At 30.3% G+C, this 25,599-nt stretch overlaps 1 protein-coding gene across 3 annotated transcripts in view; it reads left to right on the forward strand.

Annotated features, from left to right (window-relative positions):
- LOC130898229 (rhophilin-2) overlaps positions 1–25,599 on the forward strand; it is a 48,718-nt gene that overhangs the window by 5,194 nt on the left and 17,925 nt on the right. Inside the window, exons 1-2 of one of the 3 annotated variants that reach the window (XM_057807352.1) lie at positions 16,286–16,466; positions 23,053–23,204. The exons of 1 other annotated variant lie outside the window; for it this stretch is intronic. In XM_057807352.1, the coding sequence (XP_057663335.1) occupies positions 23,118–23,204 (87 nt within the window). In that variant the 5' untranslated portion in view covers positions 16,286–16,466; positions 23,053–23,117. Of the gene's footprint in view, positions 1–16,285; positions 16,467–16,566; positions 16,619–23,052; positions 23,205–25,599 lie in introns of those variants that run through there. One more of the 3 variants, XM_057807362.1, reaches the window with a different exon arrangement.

Raw genomic sequence — 25,599 nt, forward strand, 5'->3', positions numbered from 1 at the left:
CAATTGAATCTTTTAGTTTTCTAACGTTATTCTCCCATACCTCTCCAACACAATTTACTGAAAATAATGTATTAGTAATTTTTCATTATAGTGACATATGTCAATTCTGGACATTAGGTATACTTTCTTCTTTTCATGCAGCTAATAGTGTTGAGCGCTATTCCGACTAAGACCCTTAAAGGTTGTGTAGTACCTCTTTGGAACAAAGAGGAATACCCAACATCTCTCATTCTTTCTTTGCTTCGCCCTGATATAATTTTTTCGCCCAGATCACCGTAAGTTTATCTCTCTCTTCTTTATCCTTATTGTAGTAGAGGCCATACACGATACAGCGCGCCCCTTTTCTTTTGATTTCAGCATTAGTATCACCAGGTTATTGGAATTTATGCTGCTGCCTATATCTCTTTCCACCACTTGTCTCTCATCAGTTGGGCATTCAAAGAATGTATGCTCTATCGTATTGACATTTACAATAGAGGTACGTATGCTCAGTAAGAAGCTGGGTGAGCGCCTAGTTCAACTCATCGTGTCCTCTCTTCACTCAGGATGCAATGTTGAGTATCAATCGCCTTGTCCAGTCTTCACTATTCTCCCCGGGCTCCATATCTTTTGCTAGGATCTTATTGATTTCCGTCAATGTCTAGCATCTTTAATTCCTTGTCCTGTAGCCTGAAGATCAATGGGTGTTATGTCTGCCAGTACCAATATATCACGTTGGTCGAAACAATGCAAATACTGCCAGCTCCTGTATCACTAGTTTCCTTTGCACTCCTGAGAACATCAGTCTGTATTTCTTAATACATAGAGCTTTGTTCCATACTGATGATCCATACAGCATGATAAAGTGTGTTACCCTGGTGTTTGTGTTCTGATTCTAAGCTTTTGATTCTAACACCAAGAATTCATTATCTTCGTCGGTGGAAACTCGTCGTCTTTTGCTTCGTATAAGCTTCTCAGCACCATTTTAAAACTTATCTTTTACGGATGGTATCATTTAGGATATATTTGTCATAATATCCTGAAACTATAAGGGGTAGTCCATTTAAAGTAATAAATTGATGTTTGAATGTAGTGAAAGTAATCTTCAATATTTGAACACCCTATTATGGAATGATGAAACAATGATCGCGATTGATAGATCCAGGTATCCTAAATCAATGTTGTAAACTTCACTTTTCTAAATTGAATGGATTCATCATACTCCAACTCTTAATTTTCACAAAAAATGAAATATCTCAAGGGCGGTAAATTATCTGTACGTGAAACCTTATTAAAAAAGATCACCGTTTACCCACTAGAGACTGTATAAATATGGGTGACTCACTATGTAGAGAAAGAAGTGTCCTACAGTTTATCTAGATATATTTTTAAGAAAATTATTCTGCCTCCGGTATAGAGACAATTAGTACATTGACAACAAGATTTAGTTTCTTCAGCTTACGCCTAAGATATAAATTTTTACATTATTTAGTTTATTTTTAATGATATTGTTTAATGTTTCTCTTCATTTAAGATAATTTTTTTCGCACGTTCAGGTTTATACTTAACAAACCTCATTTTGAGTTTTGTTATTATCATGTTTCATTTATGTAGATATAGTAGACAAGATGGCTAAGCGGTACGTATTGTTTTAATGTCTCTTTCCTTGAAAAAAGTTCCCTTTATTACTGAAGTTTTGTAGACTAACTGTGTAAGTTTCGAGCTGTTTGTGTTTAGTAACAAACAAAGATTGTACGACACTAAAAACAATATTACTTATTTTATGAGTTTCTATTGTTATACGTTTATAATGATTGCAATAAGTTCAATGATCTTTATAGAGAAGATACACATGATAGTTCTGTTAAACCATAATATATCATTTAAATATTATTGTTACCAATAAAATGATATCAAAATATTTCTGGATGAAGCGATTTTTCAAATCTTGTTTCTATGTAACTAAGTAACCATGTTGGAAAACAGCTGTATGGCCTGAATTTGTTGCAATCGACAATATCTACAGAAGTACTGAGAATCATTTTTTCAGTCGCAACGTCTAGGTTGGTTTCCTAGTAAAATAATATTACGAATTCGTCCCCGACATGGAGTAGGCCCTGTCCGGTTATAATGAAATTCTAAGATTTGGCGCAGACGCGGCCCGTTTGATGTTTTCTAGTTTTTTTACAAGTAAATTTAGTGTTTAAATAAATTAAGAATGAAATGACGGTGTTTATAAATTCGCCCCTAATAAATAAGAAAAATATTACAGTAAATATGTAACGAATAACACACATGAATGTTATTATACAAGATATTCATTTACAACTTCTAGGAGCAATGTTATTTACAAAAATATCCTTATGTATAACTATTAAATAATATTTTAGCCACTATTACGAATTTTATTTGATTCTAAAGTAATTTAAACTTCGAACTTTTGGAAAATGTGTGTAAATTAGCACGTGCGTAAAATTTGGATTGATTTGTTGCTCTCTTGTAGAGTCTCACCAATGAGTAAGCTCTTTTATTATATACCTAAATCTGAATCAAAATAGGGTTACGACCACGGTGACTAGAGGTCTCTGACAATTGCAGTAAGATCATATGGTAGCCTGCGCACTTCGATGCACCTAACCTACAAAAATCCATAACTCCACATTGAATGTCCGCGCCTAGCTCCTGTCCAACTCAACCGATTTAAGTGTTCAAAAACTCAAAAGAAAGAGGATGTTTCAGCGAGTGTTCTTAAACCAAAACGAAGTCTCTATCTTGAATAGAACCTGAGATATAGATCTTTGAATGTAGAAAAATTGCCAAAAACCTACAAAAATCCATAACTCCACATTGAATGTCCGCGCCTAGCTCCTCTCCAACTCAACCGATTTAAGTGTTCAAAAACTCAAAAGAAAGAGGATGTTTCAGCGATTGTTCTTAAACTAAAACGAACTCTCTATCTTGAATAGAACCTGAGATATTGAGGATAGAACGTGTGTATGTGAAAAACTCCCATAAGTAATGTACAGGGGGAAATCGCATTTGAGTATAACTTGAGAATGGTGAAAATTAGATGAAATCCGATGGTTGACGGCTAATCTGTGCATCAATACCTTTAATTGAAAAAAAAAAAATTAAGCAAATCGGTTGGGTAGAACGCCTGAACGGACTCGGAATGGAAATCATCAATTTTTTTAATATATAAGATAATTTTTTCATAGAAAGGACAGTGTTGGAAGATATTCAAGGAAATGATATTAAAAATTATGCAATGTAAAGTTACTGAATAATTTGATTATTTATTTTTCAGGAATTTTTTTGTACATTTCAATATTTTGGTTAATGTCACAGAATTATGTAAGCAAAATTTAACACACTTCGTCGTTTTAAATTTCATCATTTTTTTTTCAATATTGACCGTTTAAATTCTTCAAAAACATTATAGTGTTTGAAAGTAAATGCAATCCGTTTTAGTAGAACCATTTGAAACTCGCTTCACCGTTATATCGACATCGGCATTACAAACTTGGTTCAATATTTACAAGATACATAAATGTTAACTATTACTTACCTTTTCTGTAAAAATCAGTAGTAACTATTTTACTTTCATGAGAAAATAACGTTAGAATTAATGTAATCACTAGTAGGTACCGTAAATAAAAGAATCGTTTATAAGGAACCATCGGAAAGTAAATATACTAAATAACAAAAAAGCGCATCATCCTGTATTTGATAAAAGAATTTTTCAACTACTCTTTGGAATGAATAAACAATAAAGGATGTAGAAACAAGAATTAACTCAAGCCTAGAACATTTGGTAATGTCTGGCTCAGAACAGTGTTTCGTTACTTGTCTGCGTATGCTTTGAATTAGTGTCATCGTATAACTATGTCAAAGACATTATCCCAAACATGCTCTATAGGCAGACCAAAGAGAAATATTGATACGAAGCTCAGCTAACTACTGAGATGTAGATGCTAACATCTGTGCTAGATCTTAAAGAAGTCATTACAAATCACATATATACACATTTTTTTCTTTTTGAGCTTATAACATAGTTTATTTGTTAGATTTCGTTAAAGTGAACAAACTGCGTTGAGGTAAAGCGTTAGCTTGAAAAGTATTATGAAACTCTTCTCCTGGAAAATCATCAATTATAAACCGGTATACGGAGATTAGTAGAGCTAGTAGATATAAATCTTTGAGCATTTGATCAAATAAAAGCTTTTTTCCAAACAGGTGTTACGTTTCTTCCCCATGGAACAAAAGTAACAGTAAAAGAATCTATGATTCAGAACGTTTAGACAAAATGTATCTGTATCTTGAATTCACCCTTATACACTTGATACAAAACGGCAATCATTTAAGTGGACCGGACCCTGTGAGAGTCCTTCCAAGCGAGCAAATATGCAATAATTGTCTGGCAAGGTGTTTTGGGATACACATAACGTATCGGTCATCGACAGTGATAATAACTGCATATTATTGGACAGAAGAAAATAGGTGCATAGTGCATTAAAGTAGATGAAAACGATGGTCAAGTTCAATGCATTAATCTTATAATTGCTTCTGAACCCTGAATTGTATAAACAGGGTCCTCAGCGACTCCTGATTCTTTGCAGACCTGAAAAAAATGTTTAAAAGAACAAAATATCCATCACATATTCCATTTTTTTAAATTTAAAAGCTGTTCCTTGTACAAATTATTGCAACAAAATTATGCAAACGATTCACGTATACATTCATATTTATTTATAACCAAAAAAATTGGTAGATGCAAGTGAATACTTTCTTTAACATCTTTAACTATACGAAATGCGAATGACTCAATAAAGGGTCGCCGGCGATTAATGAAACTTTCTCCGATTTCTAACTGGGTAGGGCAAACAACGCCTTAGTTAGCCGATGACTATTAAAATATTTGGGAATTTTTATTTATTAGAAGTAAAAAACTTTAATAATATATAATTACTACTCATTTTATTCATAATTATTAATAATTTGGAAAATACAATTAAACATATATATATACAAAAATATAGCGTCAAAAATACTGGACAGTAGTCTCTATTTATCAACTATCAACTGATTTATGTTTTCTATTTTCCCTCTTTTGTTTATTTCTATAAAATATCTGATTTACGGTAGAAATTATACACAAATAATTATTTCATTATATTTTAGATTGAAAAAATACCATATTACAAATATCTGTACATCAAAGCCGCACTGTTCCAAGTCGAGTAACTTATTTTAGAGAAAAAGATTTTTAAAGAACATATTTTCTATATATTTTTTAAACTTTTATAGATATTCTGTTGTTTGTGAATTTGTGTTATTAAAAGTTGCATCATTTGTATGTTCTTTGTGTCTATGTGATTTAGTTTAAATTGTACACTGAAATATTTTTTCAATGATAGGACTTGACTTATGGCAAGTCCGATATATCATTAGAACTTTTAGACTTACAATATTTTATTATTGAGGAATGGATATTTCAGAAAAGCCCAAATAAATTAAAAAATATTATATGTAATTATTTTTATCACACATTCTATTTTTTTTTTTGTTTTACATTCCTTTGAAAGCTTGACGGTACTTATTGTAACAATTTTTGTAAAATTTTTGAAAACATTGGTTTTATATAGCCAACTTCACAATATATGACGCCACTAAAGGTCGCAAAGTTTCAACGAATAAAAAATTGAGTAATTATACACTTTCACGGTCACCTCGTTTTTTGGCTCTAGAAAATCGAAAAATGGATGGATTTTAATGATCTTGGTCTCAAAATGTTCCATTTTATGGCGGATTTATGAAAAAAATTAGTAGAAATAGCTGGAGTGAAAATTTCTCATAGTTTTACTGTTTTAAATCGTAAAAAAAACGGTTTTGCAAAATAATCCTTTACAAAAAATTATGGTAATTATACACTTTCGCAGTCACCTGGTTTTTTGGTTAGGTTAGGTTAGGTTAGGTTATGTTGGCTCTAGAAAATCGAAAAATGGATGGATTTTAATGATCTTGGTCTCAAAATGTTCCATTTTATGGCGGATTTATGAAAAAAATTAGTAGAAATAGCTGGAGTGAAAATTTCTCATAGTTTTACTGTTTTAAATCGTAAAAAAAACGGTTTTGCAAAATAATCCTTTACAAAAAATTATGGTAATTATACACTTTCGCAGTCACCTGGTTTTTTGGTTAGGTTAGGTTAGGTTAGGTTATGTTGGCTCTAGAAAATCGAAAAATGGATGGATTTTAATGATCTTGGTCTCAAAATGTTCCATTTTATGGCGGATTTATGAAAAAAATTAGTAGAAATAGCTGGAGTGAAAATTTCTCATAGTTTTACTGTTTTAAATCGTAAAAAAAACGGTTTTGCAAAATAATCCTTTACAAAAAATTATGGTAATTATACACTTTCGCAGTCACCTGGTTTTTTGGTTAGGTTAGGTTAGGTTAGGTTATGTTGGCTCTAGAAAATCGAAAAATGGATGGATTTTAATGATCTTGGTCTCAAAATGTTCCATTTTATGGCGGATTTATGAAAAAAATTAGTAGAAATAGCTGGAGTGAAAATTTCTCATAGTTTTACTGTTTTAAATCGTAAAAAAAACGGTTTTGCAAAATAATCCTTTACAAAAAATTATGGTAATTATACACTTTCGCAGTCACCTGGTTTTTTGGTTAGGTTAGGTTAGGTTAGGTTATGTTGGCTCTAGAAAATCGAAAAATGGATGGATTTTAATGATCTTGGTCTCAAAATGTTCCATTTTATGGCGGATTTATAAAAAAAATACGAAAATTGAAAAAAATAAATATTTTTTACAGTTTCATGACTTTAAATGCAAAAAAATGACTTTCTACATATAATCCTTCGTAACTGTTTCTGACGTCGTGGAATTAAGTTCGTATATTTTTTTTCGCAATCAACATAAAAAAATGAATATTTTGAAAAAAAAGAGTTTTTCTACTATTTAAGGTTTAAAACTATTAAAAACCGCAAATTCAGCCACTACCCCCGTGTTTTTCATAAATTCGTCGTAAAATGGAACATTTTGAGACCAAAATTATAAAATTTATCTATTTTTCGATTTTTAATGGTCCAAAAACTATTAACATTGAAGAATATAGTACGAAACTATTCACGAAAATTGATTGTTTTTCATCGATTTCATTTTAAGCTATAAAAACTGAAAAAATCATTCTTTTTGGATTTTTTTTTAAATTGTTTATTAATTTATGTAGAATACGAAAAAAAATATAAGAACTTTATTTGATAATGAGATAATTTTTTGTAAAGGATTATTTTGCAAAACCGTTTTTTTTACGATTTAAAACAGTAAAACTATGAGAAATTTTCACTCCAGCTATTTCCACTAATTTTTTTTATAAATCCGCCGTAAAATGGAACATTTTGAGACCAAGATCATTAAAATCCATCCATTTTTCGATTTTCTAGAGCCAAAAAACCAGCTGACCGTGAAAATGTATAATTACCAAAAATTGATTGTTTTGGGCGTCTGGGATAGTGAAACACTCATCAATGAAACATAACCATTTTAAATTTTTTGTTAGACCTTTTTTTTTTCACATTTTAGTTTGTATCTATTAGAAGCATCAGTCAATCGGTCATTATATTTCGTTTGAATATCTACACCATATCTATCACTATCTACACCTCTATGCGCCATTCTTACACTAAAAATTGTAAAAAATTAAGATATTTCTCTGTTTTCAAAACTTAACAGCCAATGTGACGGTCTGCACTGAGTAAAAAATGAAAATGGTATCACTAAGAGGTTCGAATCTATCCGAGAACTGGGCTTGACAAACATGAAAATCATATATATGGTAAACCATTCCTTATACATTTTTCAAGTACTTGATATATTATTTTGTATAAATTTAGGCTTGGGATACGGACGAGTCAAATCTTTTTCAAACTTAAAATGAATTTGTTGTTCCTAATACTCTATTTTGATTAAAAAATCACAATAATAATTAAATAAATCTTTTTGCACAAATACATACATACATCATATGTTTAGAATTGATTTTAATTTGAGACGAATTTAATTCATTTAACTGATGTATTGTTTAGAAAATTCATTTTCATAGTCTTATTTTTTTATTATAACAAACGATAACAAATATCTGATTTGCAAATATGTGGTAATAATAAATGCAAACACCTCCATTCTCTAGTAGCTCGAATGCGAATTTCGTGCAATCTCATAAAATTAAAACCATTATAAATAATGTGATTTTTAGATTCCTTTGTGTTTAAGAGGTGTACTGTTAACTTGATTGTGTGAATTTAAATGGTTTACCGGTCAAAAACAAAAAGAACAATGGCTAACGTAATACTTGAATCTGATTAATATCTCTCAAAATTTCAGAGGTCATCTGTTTATACAGTTAATTCGGTTAAGAAAAAAACATCTTCGGAGCTGAATAGTTTCATCAAGTTACAGTTATAAATCCGAAACATAAGATTTATTAATATTCTACTCGCTTTAAACTGAGCCTACAATTATGTAAGAAGTTGATATTACCACACTTTATTTGACTTACCCTGTTAATTTATCTGTTTGTTTGTTTAGATGGAATTTTCTAATCAAATTTTCTCTAACTCTTAACTAAGTTAAAATATTGACTTAAAATTTCGCATACTTTCTCGCTTTTGATGACATGATTCAATAGAAAAATGATGAACTAGAGAGGCTGTCTCTTGAGTATTGTCGGTTTTCGTTTGTGAAAAACTTGTTAAGGCTATAATCTAATTCTATGAAGAATACTATTGTTTTTTAAGGGGTGTTACTGGGAAAGCAGAAGAAAACCAACCTAATACCAGTTCCTTGCTCTCTCGAAAGACAATCTTTTTATTAGGTGGAGAATAAGTGATTGGAAAAGGACAATTATTAGTATTTTTAATCAGCACAAAGATTCAGGTGGTTGGGGCATGTGTATCGAATGGATGCAAGCAGAATTACCAAAAAAGAGCACATGGAAGGGAAAGAAATCAGAAAGAAACAGACAATCCAAAAAAGAAATAGACGGGTAAGGTAAAATTAGATTTGAGAAGAATGGGAATAACTGAGTGGAGAGAAACAACTGAGGATAGAAACGGATGGAGAGGAATAGTAAAGAGAGTAGAAGAAGAGGACAAAACAAAACTTGAAAGTTTGAATATAGTTTTTTGTTTTTTAATTGTGAAGATTTAGCTATGCGGCATTAAATTGATTACACGCATTTCATAAGGATTTGTCTCAAACATAAAGTAGCTTCAATAGCTCAATGGTTCCTGAATGCAGCTCCTATGGTTGGTACATTGAATTTCGTTAGGGACATGTTAAGAGTTAAAATTATTTAAAAAATATCAGTAATGTGTGGAAAAATAGTTGGAGAAAAAGGAAAATATTAAGCGTGGGTGTTTAAGTTATGCAGTTCAGATTTCAGAAGCAGTGAGGGCGTTTGAGTTAATAGAACAAATATAGAATTTTCGTTATCTCAATGGATAACTATGAAAAAATCATAAAAAATGAGGACTTATCAGAGGAATTATATTTTTGCCAAAATCATCTCTTATTCAGGATTCTGTTGACAAATCATGCAACATATATGCGAAGTAATTAAGATTGATGATCAGCAACGTAATCTTGTTTATACTGTTTACTTTTTATCACGACCAATTGAACACAAGAATGCCATTATAACCTACTTACATCACAGTTTAAGTACATAACAAATAAGAAACTAATCTTATTCTACTGTTTATAGGTTGTAAATTTAATAAAAAATGTTTATTTAACACTATTATGAGCAGAATATAACGCAATAGTGAATATATGTGATGATAACGATCTAAAAAAAATATAGAAGTGTCGTTTTGAACTGGAAATTCTTGCTTATGCATTAGTTTTTACGAAATTCATTGTTGAAGTGGTGACTAATTAGAGTAATGAAAAAAATTGTAAAATTCAGTGTTTACCCAAGACAAAATTTAAGAGATAAGAGATTATTTTTGAGGTGTGTACCTACATAGATAATTATCTAATTAAAATTAGTCTTAAAAATCTTAAAACGTCTATCATAGTCTACAAAAACCTATTAAAGTTGTTGAACAAACAAGAAACTGATATCTAGTAACTGATAGTAGTTCCAAGCTAGCTTATTTGACGTACCAATAACAAAAAAGCCCTAGGAAAATCTAGTACTTTTTTCCTAAAAAAAATTCGACTCCAAATGTGACTAGATTTAGTCGGTTTGTAACTCTAACTCATACTTTCGTAAAAATAAGTTACAAAACTCCAAAAGAGAGACCATTTATTTTTTTGGATGGTAAAATTTCGCTGAAACCAAGTGTAGAATGGCAGTTACACCTTCGGATGTATTATTCCTTAACGTCGGCCATTTGGCTGATGAACCAGTTCATCCTGGTTACAGGGACGTGGAGAAAACCGACAAGTGATGATTGGGGCTTTTGATTTGGATTTCAACTAATGGCGATATAAAAATTATCGAGGAAGGATAGGGAATTTTTGGAAAAGGTGTCGTCTACTCGAAAGAAATTTAAGAGAGAATCTAAGTTATTCCATTGAAGAAAATAGAGACATTTTTATGTGGGATATCGTTTACTTTGATATAAAAAAACGGCAGTATTAGTCTCGTTGTCGGCAATTGGTTCATAAACTAATTCACCAGGTTACAGGAAACCGCAGAAAATTGCAATAGATGGGGCTTTGGAATCCAGAGGTTAAAAAGGGTTTTTAAACAAACTCAATATTTGATTCGATGGTACGAATCAGGCTTGAAGGTCATTTAGAATTAGGATTGTGTCTATATTGACACAAACGGTGTAGATGGGGCTGAATCGGCACTTGTGTGGAGAAGAAAAGCCCTTTTGAGATGTCTTGGGGTAGTAATACTATGAGCATAGATACGTATACATGAACAACAATAATATTAAAAAACATTGTCGGTTAAAACTATTTTTTAATTATAATGGAGTAGTCTCAGTAATTAGTTTGAATTTTCCTTGAAGAATATCAAAGGAGGGAAATATTTTATTGTAATAAACTATTTAAAAATAGTATTTAACTTTTTTTAACGCATTGCTTAAGATAAATATAAATAATGCCATCATATTCTATATATCAGAGCCGTACAACACTTTTTTATTTCAAAAAGGTGCTTCTATCTATAAGGGTGTGATTGTATCATAATATTAACACTAAATGCACAGAATATGTGGAATTAAAAGACGTAATAAAAGGAAACAAAATTAAAGCAACATGCACACCTAACCTTAAATATGTCAATTAAAACATTCACTTTTTTAATAAAGGTAACGTGTATTTTGATTAAAAATTTTTCATATATATTTTGTTGTTGATGAAAGTACCTATATTATGAAATTATGTTGAATCGCTCTTGATCGTTGACCTGATGTTATACGGGTGTAATAAGTATCGAAACCAGTTTAATTTTTATAATTAAAATGGTATTATAAAAACAATATTCCATAAGACATTTTGTTATTACCATAGATTCAGCATTTTCAAGATCATTAAATAGAATTAAGAATAATTACAGAGATTTTATACGAATTACTCTTTTCTTAGATCCGTCATACATGCTAAATGTAGAGATACCTATATAAAAATAAATATCCTTAAATACTATACTTCTACCACCAATATTTAACACTCTTTTCATGACAATGAATTTTAACTTTATTCAATAACGGATTTTTAAGTTAATTATTAGAAAGTGATTGTTCCTATATGACACCAATTTTCCACCAATATTTTTACAATATACTTTTGATTTTTTCATCATTGGCTTCCATTATTTAGATTGATCAATTGTAGCAAAATTTACGCCAAAAATATAATTTTTTAGTTCATTAGAAATAAAGTGAGTCTTTTGAAAAAAAAATGTAACTTATTTTTTTATTAATTAGATCTGTTTTTTTTTTATTTTTTGGTTTTATATATTACGATGAATAAATGGGTAAAAGTTTGTATAAATTGGCAATAAAAATAATAGATGAAATGAAATTTATTTTAAATTCATTTTTGCAACACGTTGAGACTTCACAATATTGTAATTTCGTATAATGATTAAACAAGATGGAATATGGTCAAAAATAGAAACTGGTGCTAGTAAATAAATGAATAAATATGAACAAAAAAAAGTCTCAACCAACAATAGTGACTGAATATACATAATAACATAACATAACATAACATAACATAATTTATCTATCCTAAGACCGTCTACTATGTTTTACATGCAAAAAACCAGGTCATACTGCAGCAAACTGTAAGAACTCCCAATTACAAACTTATGAAGAACCCCAAATAACTGAGCTACCACAAAACCCCACCCAACCTTCTCGGCAGCTCCAAAATACCGAAGCCAATACTTCCCAAGCACATACCGAGATCTTATCAGAAACCCCTATAACACCTCACTCCCAGAATGTATCCCCCATAAACATAAAAAAAACTCCGCAAAACGCAACTACGAGCAAATAATTACGCCTCCTCCTCAACGAGAAGGAAACGAACCAGATAAGCCTAAGAAACCTTATTTCCCCAAACCAAATAGGTAATAGTAAAAATAGTAAATAGTAAAAAATAGTAAAAAGCCTAAAAATAAACCAGAAATCTCTACGGAAATTTTCATGGAACCAATTAGAAAAGTCATTTCAGAATAGAATCCTTTCATATTGAACCACAACTAGATATCTGACCTTTTTGAAAATGTCTACGGTTCTTCTTCTGATCCAATTAGTATAATGAAGAACTACATAAATGATTTTACTGGATGAATAGACATGCTAACAAAAATTTACCCTTTCTTTGAGCACAAATCTATCAAAAGCAGATGCACTAAACTCAAGAAGAAACTGTTTTCTCACCTACAAATGAACATACCAGAAGCAGACCTCTCAGAAACAGAAAGTGAATCATCTTAAACAAATATTAACTAACTGAACCAATAATTTACTTTAATATTTTTTTCCTTTTCTTCTATTTTCTCTCTGTATTCTCATGGACCTTACATCTATTCTACAATAGAATATCAATGGCTTTTATAACAACTTACCAATGTTGCAAACCATCCTATCCAAACAGAAATGCGAAGTTATTTGTCTTCAAGAAACCAATTTCAAACACAATAACAACGAACCGCTCAGGCAATTCAACAGCTTCTACAAGAACCGAATAAATACTGAAATAGCTAACAAACCTTGAAGCCGTAGCTATCGAACTACACACTAATCCAAAAGTAAATATCTGCAATGTATATATTCCTCCAGCATATCAAGTAGATGCTAAAGAATTAGATGAATTATTGGAATTATTGGAACAATATCCATAACACCATGTGGGGATCCACATCAATAAACCACAGAGGTCGCTTACTAGGAGATATTCTTGATGACCGCAAATCTGTCCATCTTAAATGATGGGAGGAAACCAACTAGATTTAACATACAATCAGGATAGGGCTCATATATATATATAAATACTTAACCTCTACTAAATCGCTAATAACCAGTATACGGTTGATGAGAAATTTGTAATAAAAAAAAGTCTTTTTGTTACAAACTTGAAAAATATAACAAAACGAATAAATATCATATTTATAATTTCTTCGTAAATAACTTTAAAAAACAAAGTAAATATTATTAAAATGAACATTCATTGAATGAAACAAAGTGTTAACTTATTCAGATTCCCCATAAGTACATCAATATGGTCAAATAACAGATATCAGCTGTTCTGCAGAGGTCTAATAGCGGGATAATGTGATGTTGTAATGTGCTCAAAAAGTGGGCAGAAGCCTTTCATGACTCGTTAAATATAATGTATTACTATTAAGCCAATGTTAAAAATAATAAAGATAATAGTCCATTTTATATTACTTTCATCAATATATTCGTAATTTATGTATGTATGTATATTTCTAATAAACTTATGCAGACGGTTTGTTGAAAAATCTTCTATCTAAACAGATTTACCGAATGATCTGGGACGGTGCAGATACATCAATATAACAGTTGTTCCTATATATTTGGCTTAAATTTTGTTTCTAGTATTTTCCATATATTTCAATAGCTATTTGCATATTTAGAATCATTTAATTTGATTAAATAACATATTGCAAATCATCGCTCTCAATCTGTTAACTTTTTAAGAAATCTCTAGTCATGTGGCTGATCAAGTTTCTCAATATACTAATCCCAATTAAAAACTGGTACCTCAGCATACATAAATATATAACAGAAGTTTCAATTTTTAAATTATTATGTAATAATAATAGATAGAAGTTCCGCTTTGGATATCCCAGCAAATTACACTATTAGACTCAGATAATAATGAGAATAATAACAGTAATATCCATGGTCTGTTGAATCCATGTTTTTTTGTTTTGTTAAATTATTGATCAAAGCTAATCCCTTAGGTCCGTATTACGGTACCTAAAGAGGTACGGGTAATGGGATGATGTATTTCATATCTTCATTCGTACGATACCAAAATTTCAAATTCGATTCTAACAATTGAAATCTATTTTTATATCTTAATTTGTTTTGAATCGACCAATAAATTTACAATAATTAGTCGGAAATCATTTAAAAAAGTTACAGGAAGTTGCGATGAATCTCTTTGGTAACTAGTTTGATCAAGGGCGTCAGTTTATATCGAATAAAATATATAATTTGATTAATTGCAAAAACATTATACTTTTAACGATAAAACATCCACGATTATATTCGCTAGAATTTGAAAACAAAATAAAGTAAAGCGTTATTATTCTAGATAACTTCATTTAATCAAATTACTTCTACTACAAGCATATTTCAACTAAACTTATGTATTTCATCTGGTAGATAAATGATTAGAAATTTCATAATTTTCACTTCTTCCATGACATTTTTTGTTATTCAATATAATTCCTTTTTAATGGTCGAGCAGAGATGCAAATTGAACTCGATATTGTTTACAATACGATAATTGGATCCAGTTTTATGCAATTAATACAAAAATTATGCAAAACGTTACACAACAACCAAGTATCAGAAATCCCTTCCGTATCGAATATACGGGGGTCACTTCAAAGACAAAAACGGTTGTAAAACATTAGAAAATGAGACAAAAACCAAGTTAATACAAATGAAAAGTGGAAGAAATCAGACAGAGATTGAATTGTGATTATAATATGAGATTAAGAGAAGGAAACGTTATAAATTTTGAAATATTGAAAGGGAGATTTATAACTTGGAGAATAATAGAAATAATAATAGTGTAATAACTGAAAAAAGAAAGAAGGGGCACGTGAAACGCAGGAAACAGGACAAATAAGGAAGGAGAAAGCGAGAAAACGAGACGATGAGAGTAAATAAATCATGGGGAGACCGAGAAATATATAAGAAATAATGGAAAACATTCTAAAGGAGTTTAGAATTTGTTGGTATGAAAAGCGGCATAAAATAAATCAGAAAAAGATCCCAAGATCCCACAACTAGTTTTATAAACGAAAAACCGCTTACATGACAATTTTGAAAAATGCTCAAAATAGTATACGTTATTTAAATAGCTCTTATCCATCTAAATTGGACCATTTTTCTCAACCGTTTCATTGAGGTGGTCAAAAAAGGTTCAAAAAGAAATTATATAGAGAATTATTTGCTACTCTTTCTCTCCAATGTTTCCAACATATTACAAAATCGCAATTTAAGGTTAATAATAATTCATTTGACTAGCTTAAATAAAATCCAATTATATTTTGTCTTCTGTTAAGTGACATCTCAATATTTTATAATACCCTTTAAACAGTTAATTGAGTAATAAACAGTAGCTGAGAAGAAGAATGTCACTTGTAAAGCAACGGTGCTGGCAATTTCCGGATGTTTATATCAAACAATCTTCGGTTTAGTTTGTTTGCGTACTAAACGCAAAAGTGCGTTGATCGCAACCTGCGGACGTTCACTTTACATAAATTAAAAATTATAATTGGACGTTGTATGTATACAATATACATATACAAAGTGTAACGTAACTAATATTTCCATTTCTTCTGTTAGTTCACGAATGACAATCACAGTTGTACACAAGTAATGATCTACTACTTTTTTTGACTAGATAAGGACCCATTGAATGTAGAATTGTGCCGTTTTGTCATTTAATAGTTTATAAATACTGAAAATATAGAGTGAACTTTTCAAAAAAATATGTTAATTAGGTTATTTTCGTGTAATGATGCATGACGCATGCATACCTCTTAGCGTCTTTACAGTTGGTCTGAATCGAAATATAAGTTACGTTAGATTATAAACACACCGTATAAAAATGAGTATTTGAGGAAAAGAACGTAAATTACTTGAAATTATGGAAAAAATTGTGGCTCATCATATTGATTTTGACCCAAAAAGAATTTTATATGAATCGATTTAACATATTTACATAAAACAGGTGAGAGTGTTTTTATACAGAACTTTTATGTGCTACATTAAATTCCGTATTTATTGTATACATGTCTGTGACTCTTGAAACATTTTTAAAAAACCAGTCACGTTAATCTGTTTACGAACGTGCTGTTGTTATTTCCTTTCTATTTAATATTGGTAAGAATATGAATGAGATGATGGTACTTTTTCGTGTTTTTTGCTGTAGAAAACGGTAGTTGTCAGTCAGTTGCATTATAATAAAAGCCGGATATCTGATATAACAATATAACCGTAAATATATTCGATATGTTCATTGATATTAATAACACCTTATAAAAACGATTTTTTCTATCGATACATCAATTAAATAAATTGAATTCACCTAATGGTCTTAGTACAAACAGAATTAATTTAATATCCAAACTAAAATATCAGTTAATAAGTATGCAATGCCATACAACTGAATTTCGCATTTTGTTAGAAAATTATCAATCTGCTTCGTTTCGTTTTCATAGATAAAAGAAAAATTAATTAAATTCATAGATCACACAACACGTTATCGTTTTTTGGCTTTAGAAAATCGAAAAATGGATGGATTTTAATGATCTCGGTCTCAAAATGTTCCATTTTACGGCGGATTTATAAAAAAAATTAGTAGAAATAGCTGGAATGAAAATTTCTCATTGTTTTACTGTTTTAAATCATAAAAAAAAACGGTTTTGCAAAATAATCCTTTACAAAAAAGTTATGGTAATTATACACTTTCGCGGTCACCTGGTTTTTTGGTTAGGTTAGGTTAGGTTAGGTTAGGTTAGGTTAGGTTAGGTTGGCTCTAGAAAATCGAAAAATGGATGGATTTTAATGATCTTGGTCTCAAAACATTTTATTTTACGGCGGATTTAAAAACAAAATTAGTAGAAATAACTGGAATGAAAATTTCTCATAGTTTTACTGTTTTAAATCGTAAAAAAAACGATTTTGCAAAATAATCCTTTACAAAAAATTATCTCATTATCAGATAAAGTTCTTATATTTTTTTTTGTATTCTACATAAATTAATAAACAATTTAAAAAAAAATCTAAAAAGAATGATTTTTTCAGTTTTTATAGCTTAAAATGAAATCGATGAAAAACAATCAATTTTCGTGAATAGTTTCGTACTATATTCTTCAATGTTAATAGTTTTTGACCATTAAAAATCGAAAAATAGATAAATTTTATAATTTTGGACGAATTTATGAAAAACACGGGGGTAGTGGCTGAATTTGCGGTTTTTAATAGTTTTAAACCTTAAATAGTAGAAAAACTTTTTTTTATAAATCCGCCGTAAAATAAAACATTTTGAGACCAAGATCATTAAAATCCATCCATTTTTCGATTTTCTAAAGCCAACCTAACCTAACCTAACCTAACCAAAAAACCAGGTGACCGCGAAAGTGTATAATTACCCTTTTGGTTTTTTGGTTAGGTTAGGTTAGGTTGGCTCTAGAAAATCGAAAAATGTATGGATTTTAATGATCTTGGTCTCAAAATGTTCCATTTTACGGCGGATTATATAGAATATAGTACGAAACTATTCACGAAAATTAACGATTGTTTTTCATCGATTTCATTTTAAGCTATAAAAACTGAAAAAATCATTCTTTTTGGATTTTTTTTAATTGTTCATTAATTTATGTAGAATACAAAAAAAAATATAAGAACTTTATCTGATAATGAGATAATTTTTTGTAAAGGATTATTTTGCAAAATCGTTTTTTTTTTTACAATTTAAAACAGTAAAACTATGAGAAATTTTTATTCCAGTTATTTCTACTAATTTTTTTTATAAATCCGCCGTAAAATGGAACATTTTGAGACCAAGATCATTAAAATCCATCCATTTTTCGATTTTCTAGAGCCAAAAAACCAGGTGACCGCGAAAGTGTATAATTACCAAAACAAAACTAAAGATACTAAGAAATCAAATATTATATATTCCATACCATGTCTGAAATGTCCCAAAAATTATATAGGAATGACTAGACAATACTTGGAGAACAGAATAAATGGTCACAAATACACCAAAATGCATGCATTATGAATTTGACTTTAAAAAAAAACAAAAATCTTAGCTCAAGACACGAGCTACAAAAAATTATCAATCAAAGAAATGATACACATAAAACAAGATGAATTTCCTGTAAATGATAAACAAGATATAAAAAATCCTAGCCAAATTTACCATAAATTGTTTAATTAGATCAATCTACCTGGTAATATCGTTTTATTGAAATTTCAAGGTAAATACATTGATTCTAATACTATGTTGTTAATATTTTTCTTAATATATCTTCTTATATGTTTTTTATGAATGAATGAATGAATTTATGAATTAAAACGAAAAATTGATATTAAATTTCAGCAACACTAAATACTGGGATTACAAATATAGTAAAAGTGCAATTTGATAACATATCGTCTAAATAAAAATAAGTTTTTTGATAAATCGTTCTGATTTTTTTTTCTTTAAATAGAAAATTAGTTTCAAGGTACAGGTAAAAATTGAACGTTTCGACCTATTTCGGTCTTCATCAAAATATTACTCGACAATGACAATTTGCATAATTATATTAGGCAACCTACTACATGATTATTTAAACAAAAATAATCATCACAACGTAGTTATTTTTGTATTAAGTGTGTAAAATGAGCATTTTTAATGGCTAAAAATTGGCAGGAGTATCTCTTCTCAAGAAACATCTAACGTTTCTAAGCAGCAGCAACATGAAACATCTTCGTGAATTTATGTTGGAAGTGATTGTTTAAAGTTTACTATCAATTATTGTGATGGATAATCAATTAATAAATGACTCTGTTAAAAATAAATCTTTCGAAAAGTTCAATATCATGTATAGTTTTTGAATTATTTTAGCAGTAAAAAAGTTAACATTAATGCATTAAACAGAGATGCAGACATGTCAAGTTTTTATGGCAGTCGTACGAAACAAAATTACATTTCAAAAATATGTAGCCACTAGCCATCAATAATTATATTCGGAGTTGCATTGAATTTTTTAAAATAGAGCTATAAATTTTTGTATTTGATTCCGTTAGGTTAGGTTAGGTTTCAAAAATTATTGAATATTTGTTATTGAATGTGTATTTTTCTGATATTTAATAGTCTGTTAATGCAGTTGTATTTTTTTATGGTATTGATGACCTCATAATCTATTTTCTAAACAATCTAAACTGCATTAACCAAGCATTAAACATCAAACAAACATACAATCAATTATAAAAATTCAGAAATTCCTGGAATCAAATAGAAGAAAACGCCATCACTTTTCCGGCCGATGACAATGTTTTTGCCGTTCTCGGAACAAGTTCAACCACTGTCTTAACTGTTTTTTCGGTTCAGGAGTATAGAGGACTTAAATCTCGTCTATAAGGCCTGGAAAATTCGTTGCTTCATATGCTGATAGCCTTTTCTATATCTCACCATAATCCGATTGTTGTCCAGTACCATCCATGAGAATTAAAAGCTTATTCTAATATTTTTCAATTTTCGAAGGAGTTCGTATTTTGCTATTAAAAAATGAGCTTTAAGTATTTGAAGTTTCCTGTAAAGTTGGTTATCTGTGATTCATATTCCTTTAGCCCTCACACATAGAATTTAGCTTCTCGTTGGTGTCCACAAAGTGAGCCTTATGCTCAAAAGAATTTCCAAAATCCTTTAAAGCGGTTTTTTACTGTATGAGTAAAAATAACTCAATTTTATAGTTATTTAATGGACAAAATATGGAATGCAATTAATAATTATTAAGTATATTAACACGAAAGTTAAACATGACTTCTATTGGAGTCATTAACCTTGCCCCAAAAATTTCCCAAAAATATCGCACTACATCCATACGATTACTCGGCATTTTGATTGCACACAATATTTTCCTCCCACCTGTCGTTCTTCTTCAACCGAGACGACTTTTCAATTTCTTCTCTCTCGAGAGAGAAGAAATGCGCCAACCTCATTTCTTCACCAAAAGTACCGTAAGAAGTTCTCTTACGTCGCGGTGTGTCGCTCATCGATATTATTTTGTATTTTATCACGGCTATATCGATCGGAACAGGTGGTTAGTGGTTTTATGTGTATCTTTTTTTTTTGTTGCTTTAAAAATTTTAAATCTCGTGGTGAGTTAGTGAAACAAGTGGTTTTAATGTGTATCTGGATTTGCTTCAGATGGAACGTAACTGAAGAAAAATACTTTCAATATTTTTGTCTCTAATTTTCGAAATTCGTGGTAAAAATAACGATAAAATTTTATTTAAACAAACGATCTAGAGTTTGTAAAAATATGGTGATATACAATACATACAATTTTCCATAATATAATACACAAACTATATCTTAATTTAAAAGTTTTACAACGCTCAAAAATTTGGAAAAATGTAAGCAAAAAAATTGATTATGCAAAAAAGCTTGATATCATTATTACGCATATTTACAGAAATATATTTTTCTTACATTATTATCTGATATTCTTTGATATAACCAAACCGCATACAATTTTCTTTTCCTTGTCTATTAAATGAACAATAATCAATAAAATTATGAACGTTGCTGATAATATTGTTAATTTAATGTTTGTATGAATATTTTCTTGCAGTAACTTTGATATTATATACGATATTTCAGTCGATTACTTTGGAAACGCCTTGTATATTTGAAGAAACAAAGACCGATTGGTTAGAGTTTGTTAAGCTCATAGTAAATCCATTAAATATATGCATTTGGGTCCTACGGTCGAGAAGATAGGATTAATAGACCATGTCAAATTTGGTAATTTTTAGTGGGTTTAACTGTAAGGCCGCTTTTAGAGGGGCGAATTTGACTTTTTGCAGTTGAACTCGGGAACAAAAAGTTGAGCGTTCATGGTTGACTGTCACTACCTGTCGCTGCCATTCATAAACCAGATTTATTTTACTCTTTAGACGGTCATGGACAATAGGAAGTATCCGACATATAAAGGGGTCTCTTCTTCTTCGTCTTTGCTCTTGCTCATTTTTGGAATTTTTTTGTATTAACAATCGTTAAGTTATTCAAGAGTTTATGTGCCATTATTACTCCATATATTTATTCCTCAATTTTTTTAATCAGAAGAAGTTTGCAAAGATGAATATATAAATGATAATGAGATGGTATATTATCTGGGCTATACTGGGTGCATTGGAGTTTCCCAATAAAGCTAATCAAATTTTGGCGAGTCATCAAAGATAAAACACATCGCCTGTTCAATTGACCTACTCCAAACGCTTCTTCTGACTTTACTTCTGTAATCTGGTTGATAGTATAGTCCTCTGTGTCGCTTCACGATCGTTTCAGTTAAACGTTATCATATTTTATATTTTTTTCATTGCCCGTTATTGATCTTCTGAGAAATGACTCCACACTGTTTGACAATTGATGCCCAGTGCAGCTTACATGCCGATCTCAATTAGTACAAATTTCCCTTTCTATTTGTAATGATTCAATTTCAAAAATTTTAAACTTTGACTGAAAAACTCTCAATGACACTAACAAGAAATGATGAAGAAAAATTGAGAAGAACGGAAAGAAAGACAATAAGAACAATAGTGGGACCAGTCGAAATTGGTAAAATTGGTTATAAAGAACCGAGAAATAAGTGACGAATTCAGCGGCTGAGATGTAAGAAAAATGAGGTTGGGGCATATATGGAGAGAAAAAAATAAAATCTATAGCATGCAAAAACATGCTTGCACTTCTCCCTAAAAAGGAGTCCCGATAAATTATTCAACATACTTGCCTTCGTCATCTCAGGTGATCGGCATAATATTCTTGAGTTAGTTATATCATTTTTTGAGAAGCATACTTTCATTATATTCCCATAAGAAGGAATCTTAAGATCAGATTTACAAAAGCATGTTTTGCTATTCAGCGATTTGTAGTAATAACTGCCAACTTCTTTTGCTACTTGTGAGTTTTTGTCGTTCGATTATAAAGTAAACAATTGTACTAAAGATTTTATCTTATTGTACGGAATTGCAGAAACCAGATGCATTACATTTTTGTTATTATAAATATACGAGACCTGAAAATAAAAATATTAGTCATAAATCAGAATAGAATTTCTTGAGCAAACTTAATTTTATTATCTCGTCAATTTCTGTAACGAAGATTAAAGTTTTGCATGAAGTATCATAAGCCCCAGCATCCATTTTAAACAATTGGGTTAGCAGCTGTATTAGTATTTTTGATCGATCCACACTGTATATATGCTGTGTGTCAAAGATTTTTCCGTTAAGTTGAGACGTAACTGAGAGAACAAGTAATTAGATTTTTATTTGTTTATATTTACGGAATCTCACTGACATTCAATTCCAAAGAAAAGCCAGATGTCGGAGTCGGACTAACAGTTAAAAGTGATTGAAAAACAAAAAAAAAATGATGTATATTCCCATAATTGTTTTAATAACATTTTTCAAATATCCTTGTACAAGGCATTTCAATATTAATTGGATGTTAAACTTTCTTTTTAAATATATTTTACTGCTAATAAGTTACAGCGAAACCAAACTCTTTGTATCAACTTGAAACAATTTTTTTTCTTCAGCTACTTTCCATCATGTTTGTGTAGTGAACTGAATTTTAAGCGTGAATTTCAAATAAACTGCTAACATGAATAAATTTTGCACGTTCAAGAAAAATGAAAAACTTTTCGATTCCCAGAAGATGTTTTTAATCCCCGATATCAGTATACCACAGGTAAGGACCTTTTAATCCATATTACTAAAATATTAAAATCCATACAGGATGTATATACAAAAAATTGACGACCAGACGCTCAATTAGTTCCTGGAGAGGTCAATTTTTCTCTGGCACACCCTGTGAGATAATGAGAAATCGTCGGGTTTGTTTCGCACGTTAAACAAAGCTTATGTATATTCTCAAAAAAATATTGTATAGAGTAGATTTTGCTATCAACTATATCCACGGTTGACTTGTTTTTATATCTTTCTTACAAATATTAGGTTTTTGATGGGTGCCTGGGAAACAGTTATCACGAAGAATAACGTACAAAGTCCCACGATTTCGCCACGGTCCGCCACCGATTGAAGGTGTGTTTGACACTGTTTAAGAGGACGAAACCTGGATTCACTGATACACACCAGATACTAAATAACTGTCGAAACAGTAGACTTCATACGGAGAACGTACTCATTGAAGTCGAATTAATTGAATTGGGCTACGAACCACTGCCCCATTCATCGTCGAGTTTATAGTACAGATTAATAATGAGATAATCTTTGACGCACAAGAAGAACTTCTTCATGCAATGATTTGAATTGACAGCGTCCCCATCGTTTGCATAGTTCTAATGGACGTTGTTTGCGTACATTTTACTTTGTAGTAGAAGAAGCATTCTCTAATGAGCATTTAAGAAATTCATTGCCGTTGTTTCCTCTGAATTGTTCCATCCAGCGAATGATAAGCCCATCAAGAAAGTACATCGATGCTAAGCAAAAAAGTAACAAATGGTTGAGTGAGAGGTACTTTTTTAAAGGGGAAGTACTAATATTTTTATGATCCCAAAAAATTATGAGCTTATCTTTACACTATAACTATCAACAAATCACAAGGCCATTTATTGATTGTTTGTGACTTGAATCTAGCAAAAGGATGTTTTTCTTAAAAGCAATTGTACGTGACTATCCGCTTCATTTCTTGTTACGTCTGATAACAAAATGAACAACGTCGTTTATCACAAGCTGCTTCAATGACACGCTATTGAAGTAGTTTATTTTTAACTGTTTATTTTCTTTATTCGTATGTATTTATTAATATTATCCTGATAAATTGTCAAACTCAATAAATTTATTGCATTACTTTCATAAATTACTAAAATAAGTTCAGTAAGTACAGTAACCTTTATCTATGGATAGCATTCCCAGAGGTATTGTTCGGCTGTTTCCTTTGGTACTTACAGAAACGACAACGACTCTCCTTGGCTTCTCTTTGCTCAATGAAAGGACCTTTTGGATCCAGTTAGTAGAATAAGGAAGGAATCTTTCCGATTGTTTCAAACCTTACTCCTTGTTCCTGATTTACTCTTGTTTATGTCAATTTGTTTACAGTCGTGCACTCCGGTGTGGCAGGGTACCCACATCTTTGTTGTTTTTTCCCAGGGACTTTAAAGACTGCGTACATTAGCTTTGACTCAATTCTATGGGAATCGAGTGGTTAAAAGGCTGTCTTATAGAATAAATATCTTTGTATTGAGGTAGTTGCGTTGTACACAATAGACTTTTGTATATGAATGGCGTATTTTTCCGTTTTCCTGACTGTTAGGAGATAAAAAGTTCGCTGTATCAAAGGTAAATTTATTGAAAATTTGATCAATCATTGTAAAATTAATGATTTTCTCATAGAAATTGGAAATGTAACTAATTATGTAGATTATTGCATGCGAAGAGGTAATTTTAGTCTATTTTAAATGCTTTTTAATTGTACGAAGGTTGACTTGATTGTTTATTAACGTAAAAATTCCAGAGTTCAAACAATAATTTAGCAAATTGCAGTTTATCAACGGTAAAAACATTAAAACTTTGATTATCTAAAAATGTCTTGGTAAGGAAATAACAGTAATTAGAGTAAAACTGACCTGACAAAATTCATTTATACATTGATGATATCATTATATGTCATTTTGACCAAAAATAAGAATGTCATTAGGATTCGTCGAAAATTAAGTAATTAATCACTTTTACATATGAATTAAGTGATAAGTTTTTCTTTTCAATCGATAATATTGACACGTTTGTATCACAAGATATTTTATTACATCTATAAATGCAATTGATGTAAGAAAGTATTAACACGCCCAGTATATAGCTGGTAAATGAACAGTTAACGCATTAATATGATCTACAGATAGGAAGTCTACTTCATTCTTACGTCGTGCATTGAAAGTGAAAATAATGGAATTAAAGACGCTGTTTCAATATTGATTTAACGGACAGACATAGCGAACATCACCTTAGAAAGCTGTGGCTTATGCAAAAAATCGTATTTTTTCAAAGAAACGCTTAAGTTATATGGTGGAAGTGACAGGGAAAGTAGAATAATACTTTATTTTTAAATTGTTGGCTTGAGAGTTAAT

Source organism: Diorhabda carinulata, chromosome 1 (assembly GCF_026250575.1).
Source record: "Diorhabda carinulata isolate Delta chromosome 1, icDioCari1.1, whole genome shotgun sequence".
Taxonomy (NCBI): domain Eukaryota; kingdom Metazoa; phylum Arthropoda; class Insecta; order Coleoptera; family Chrysomelidae; genus Diorhabda; species Diorhabda carinulata.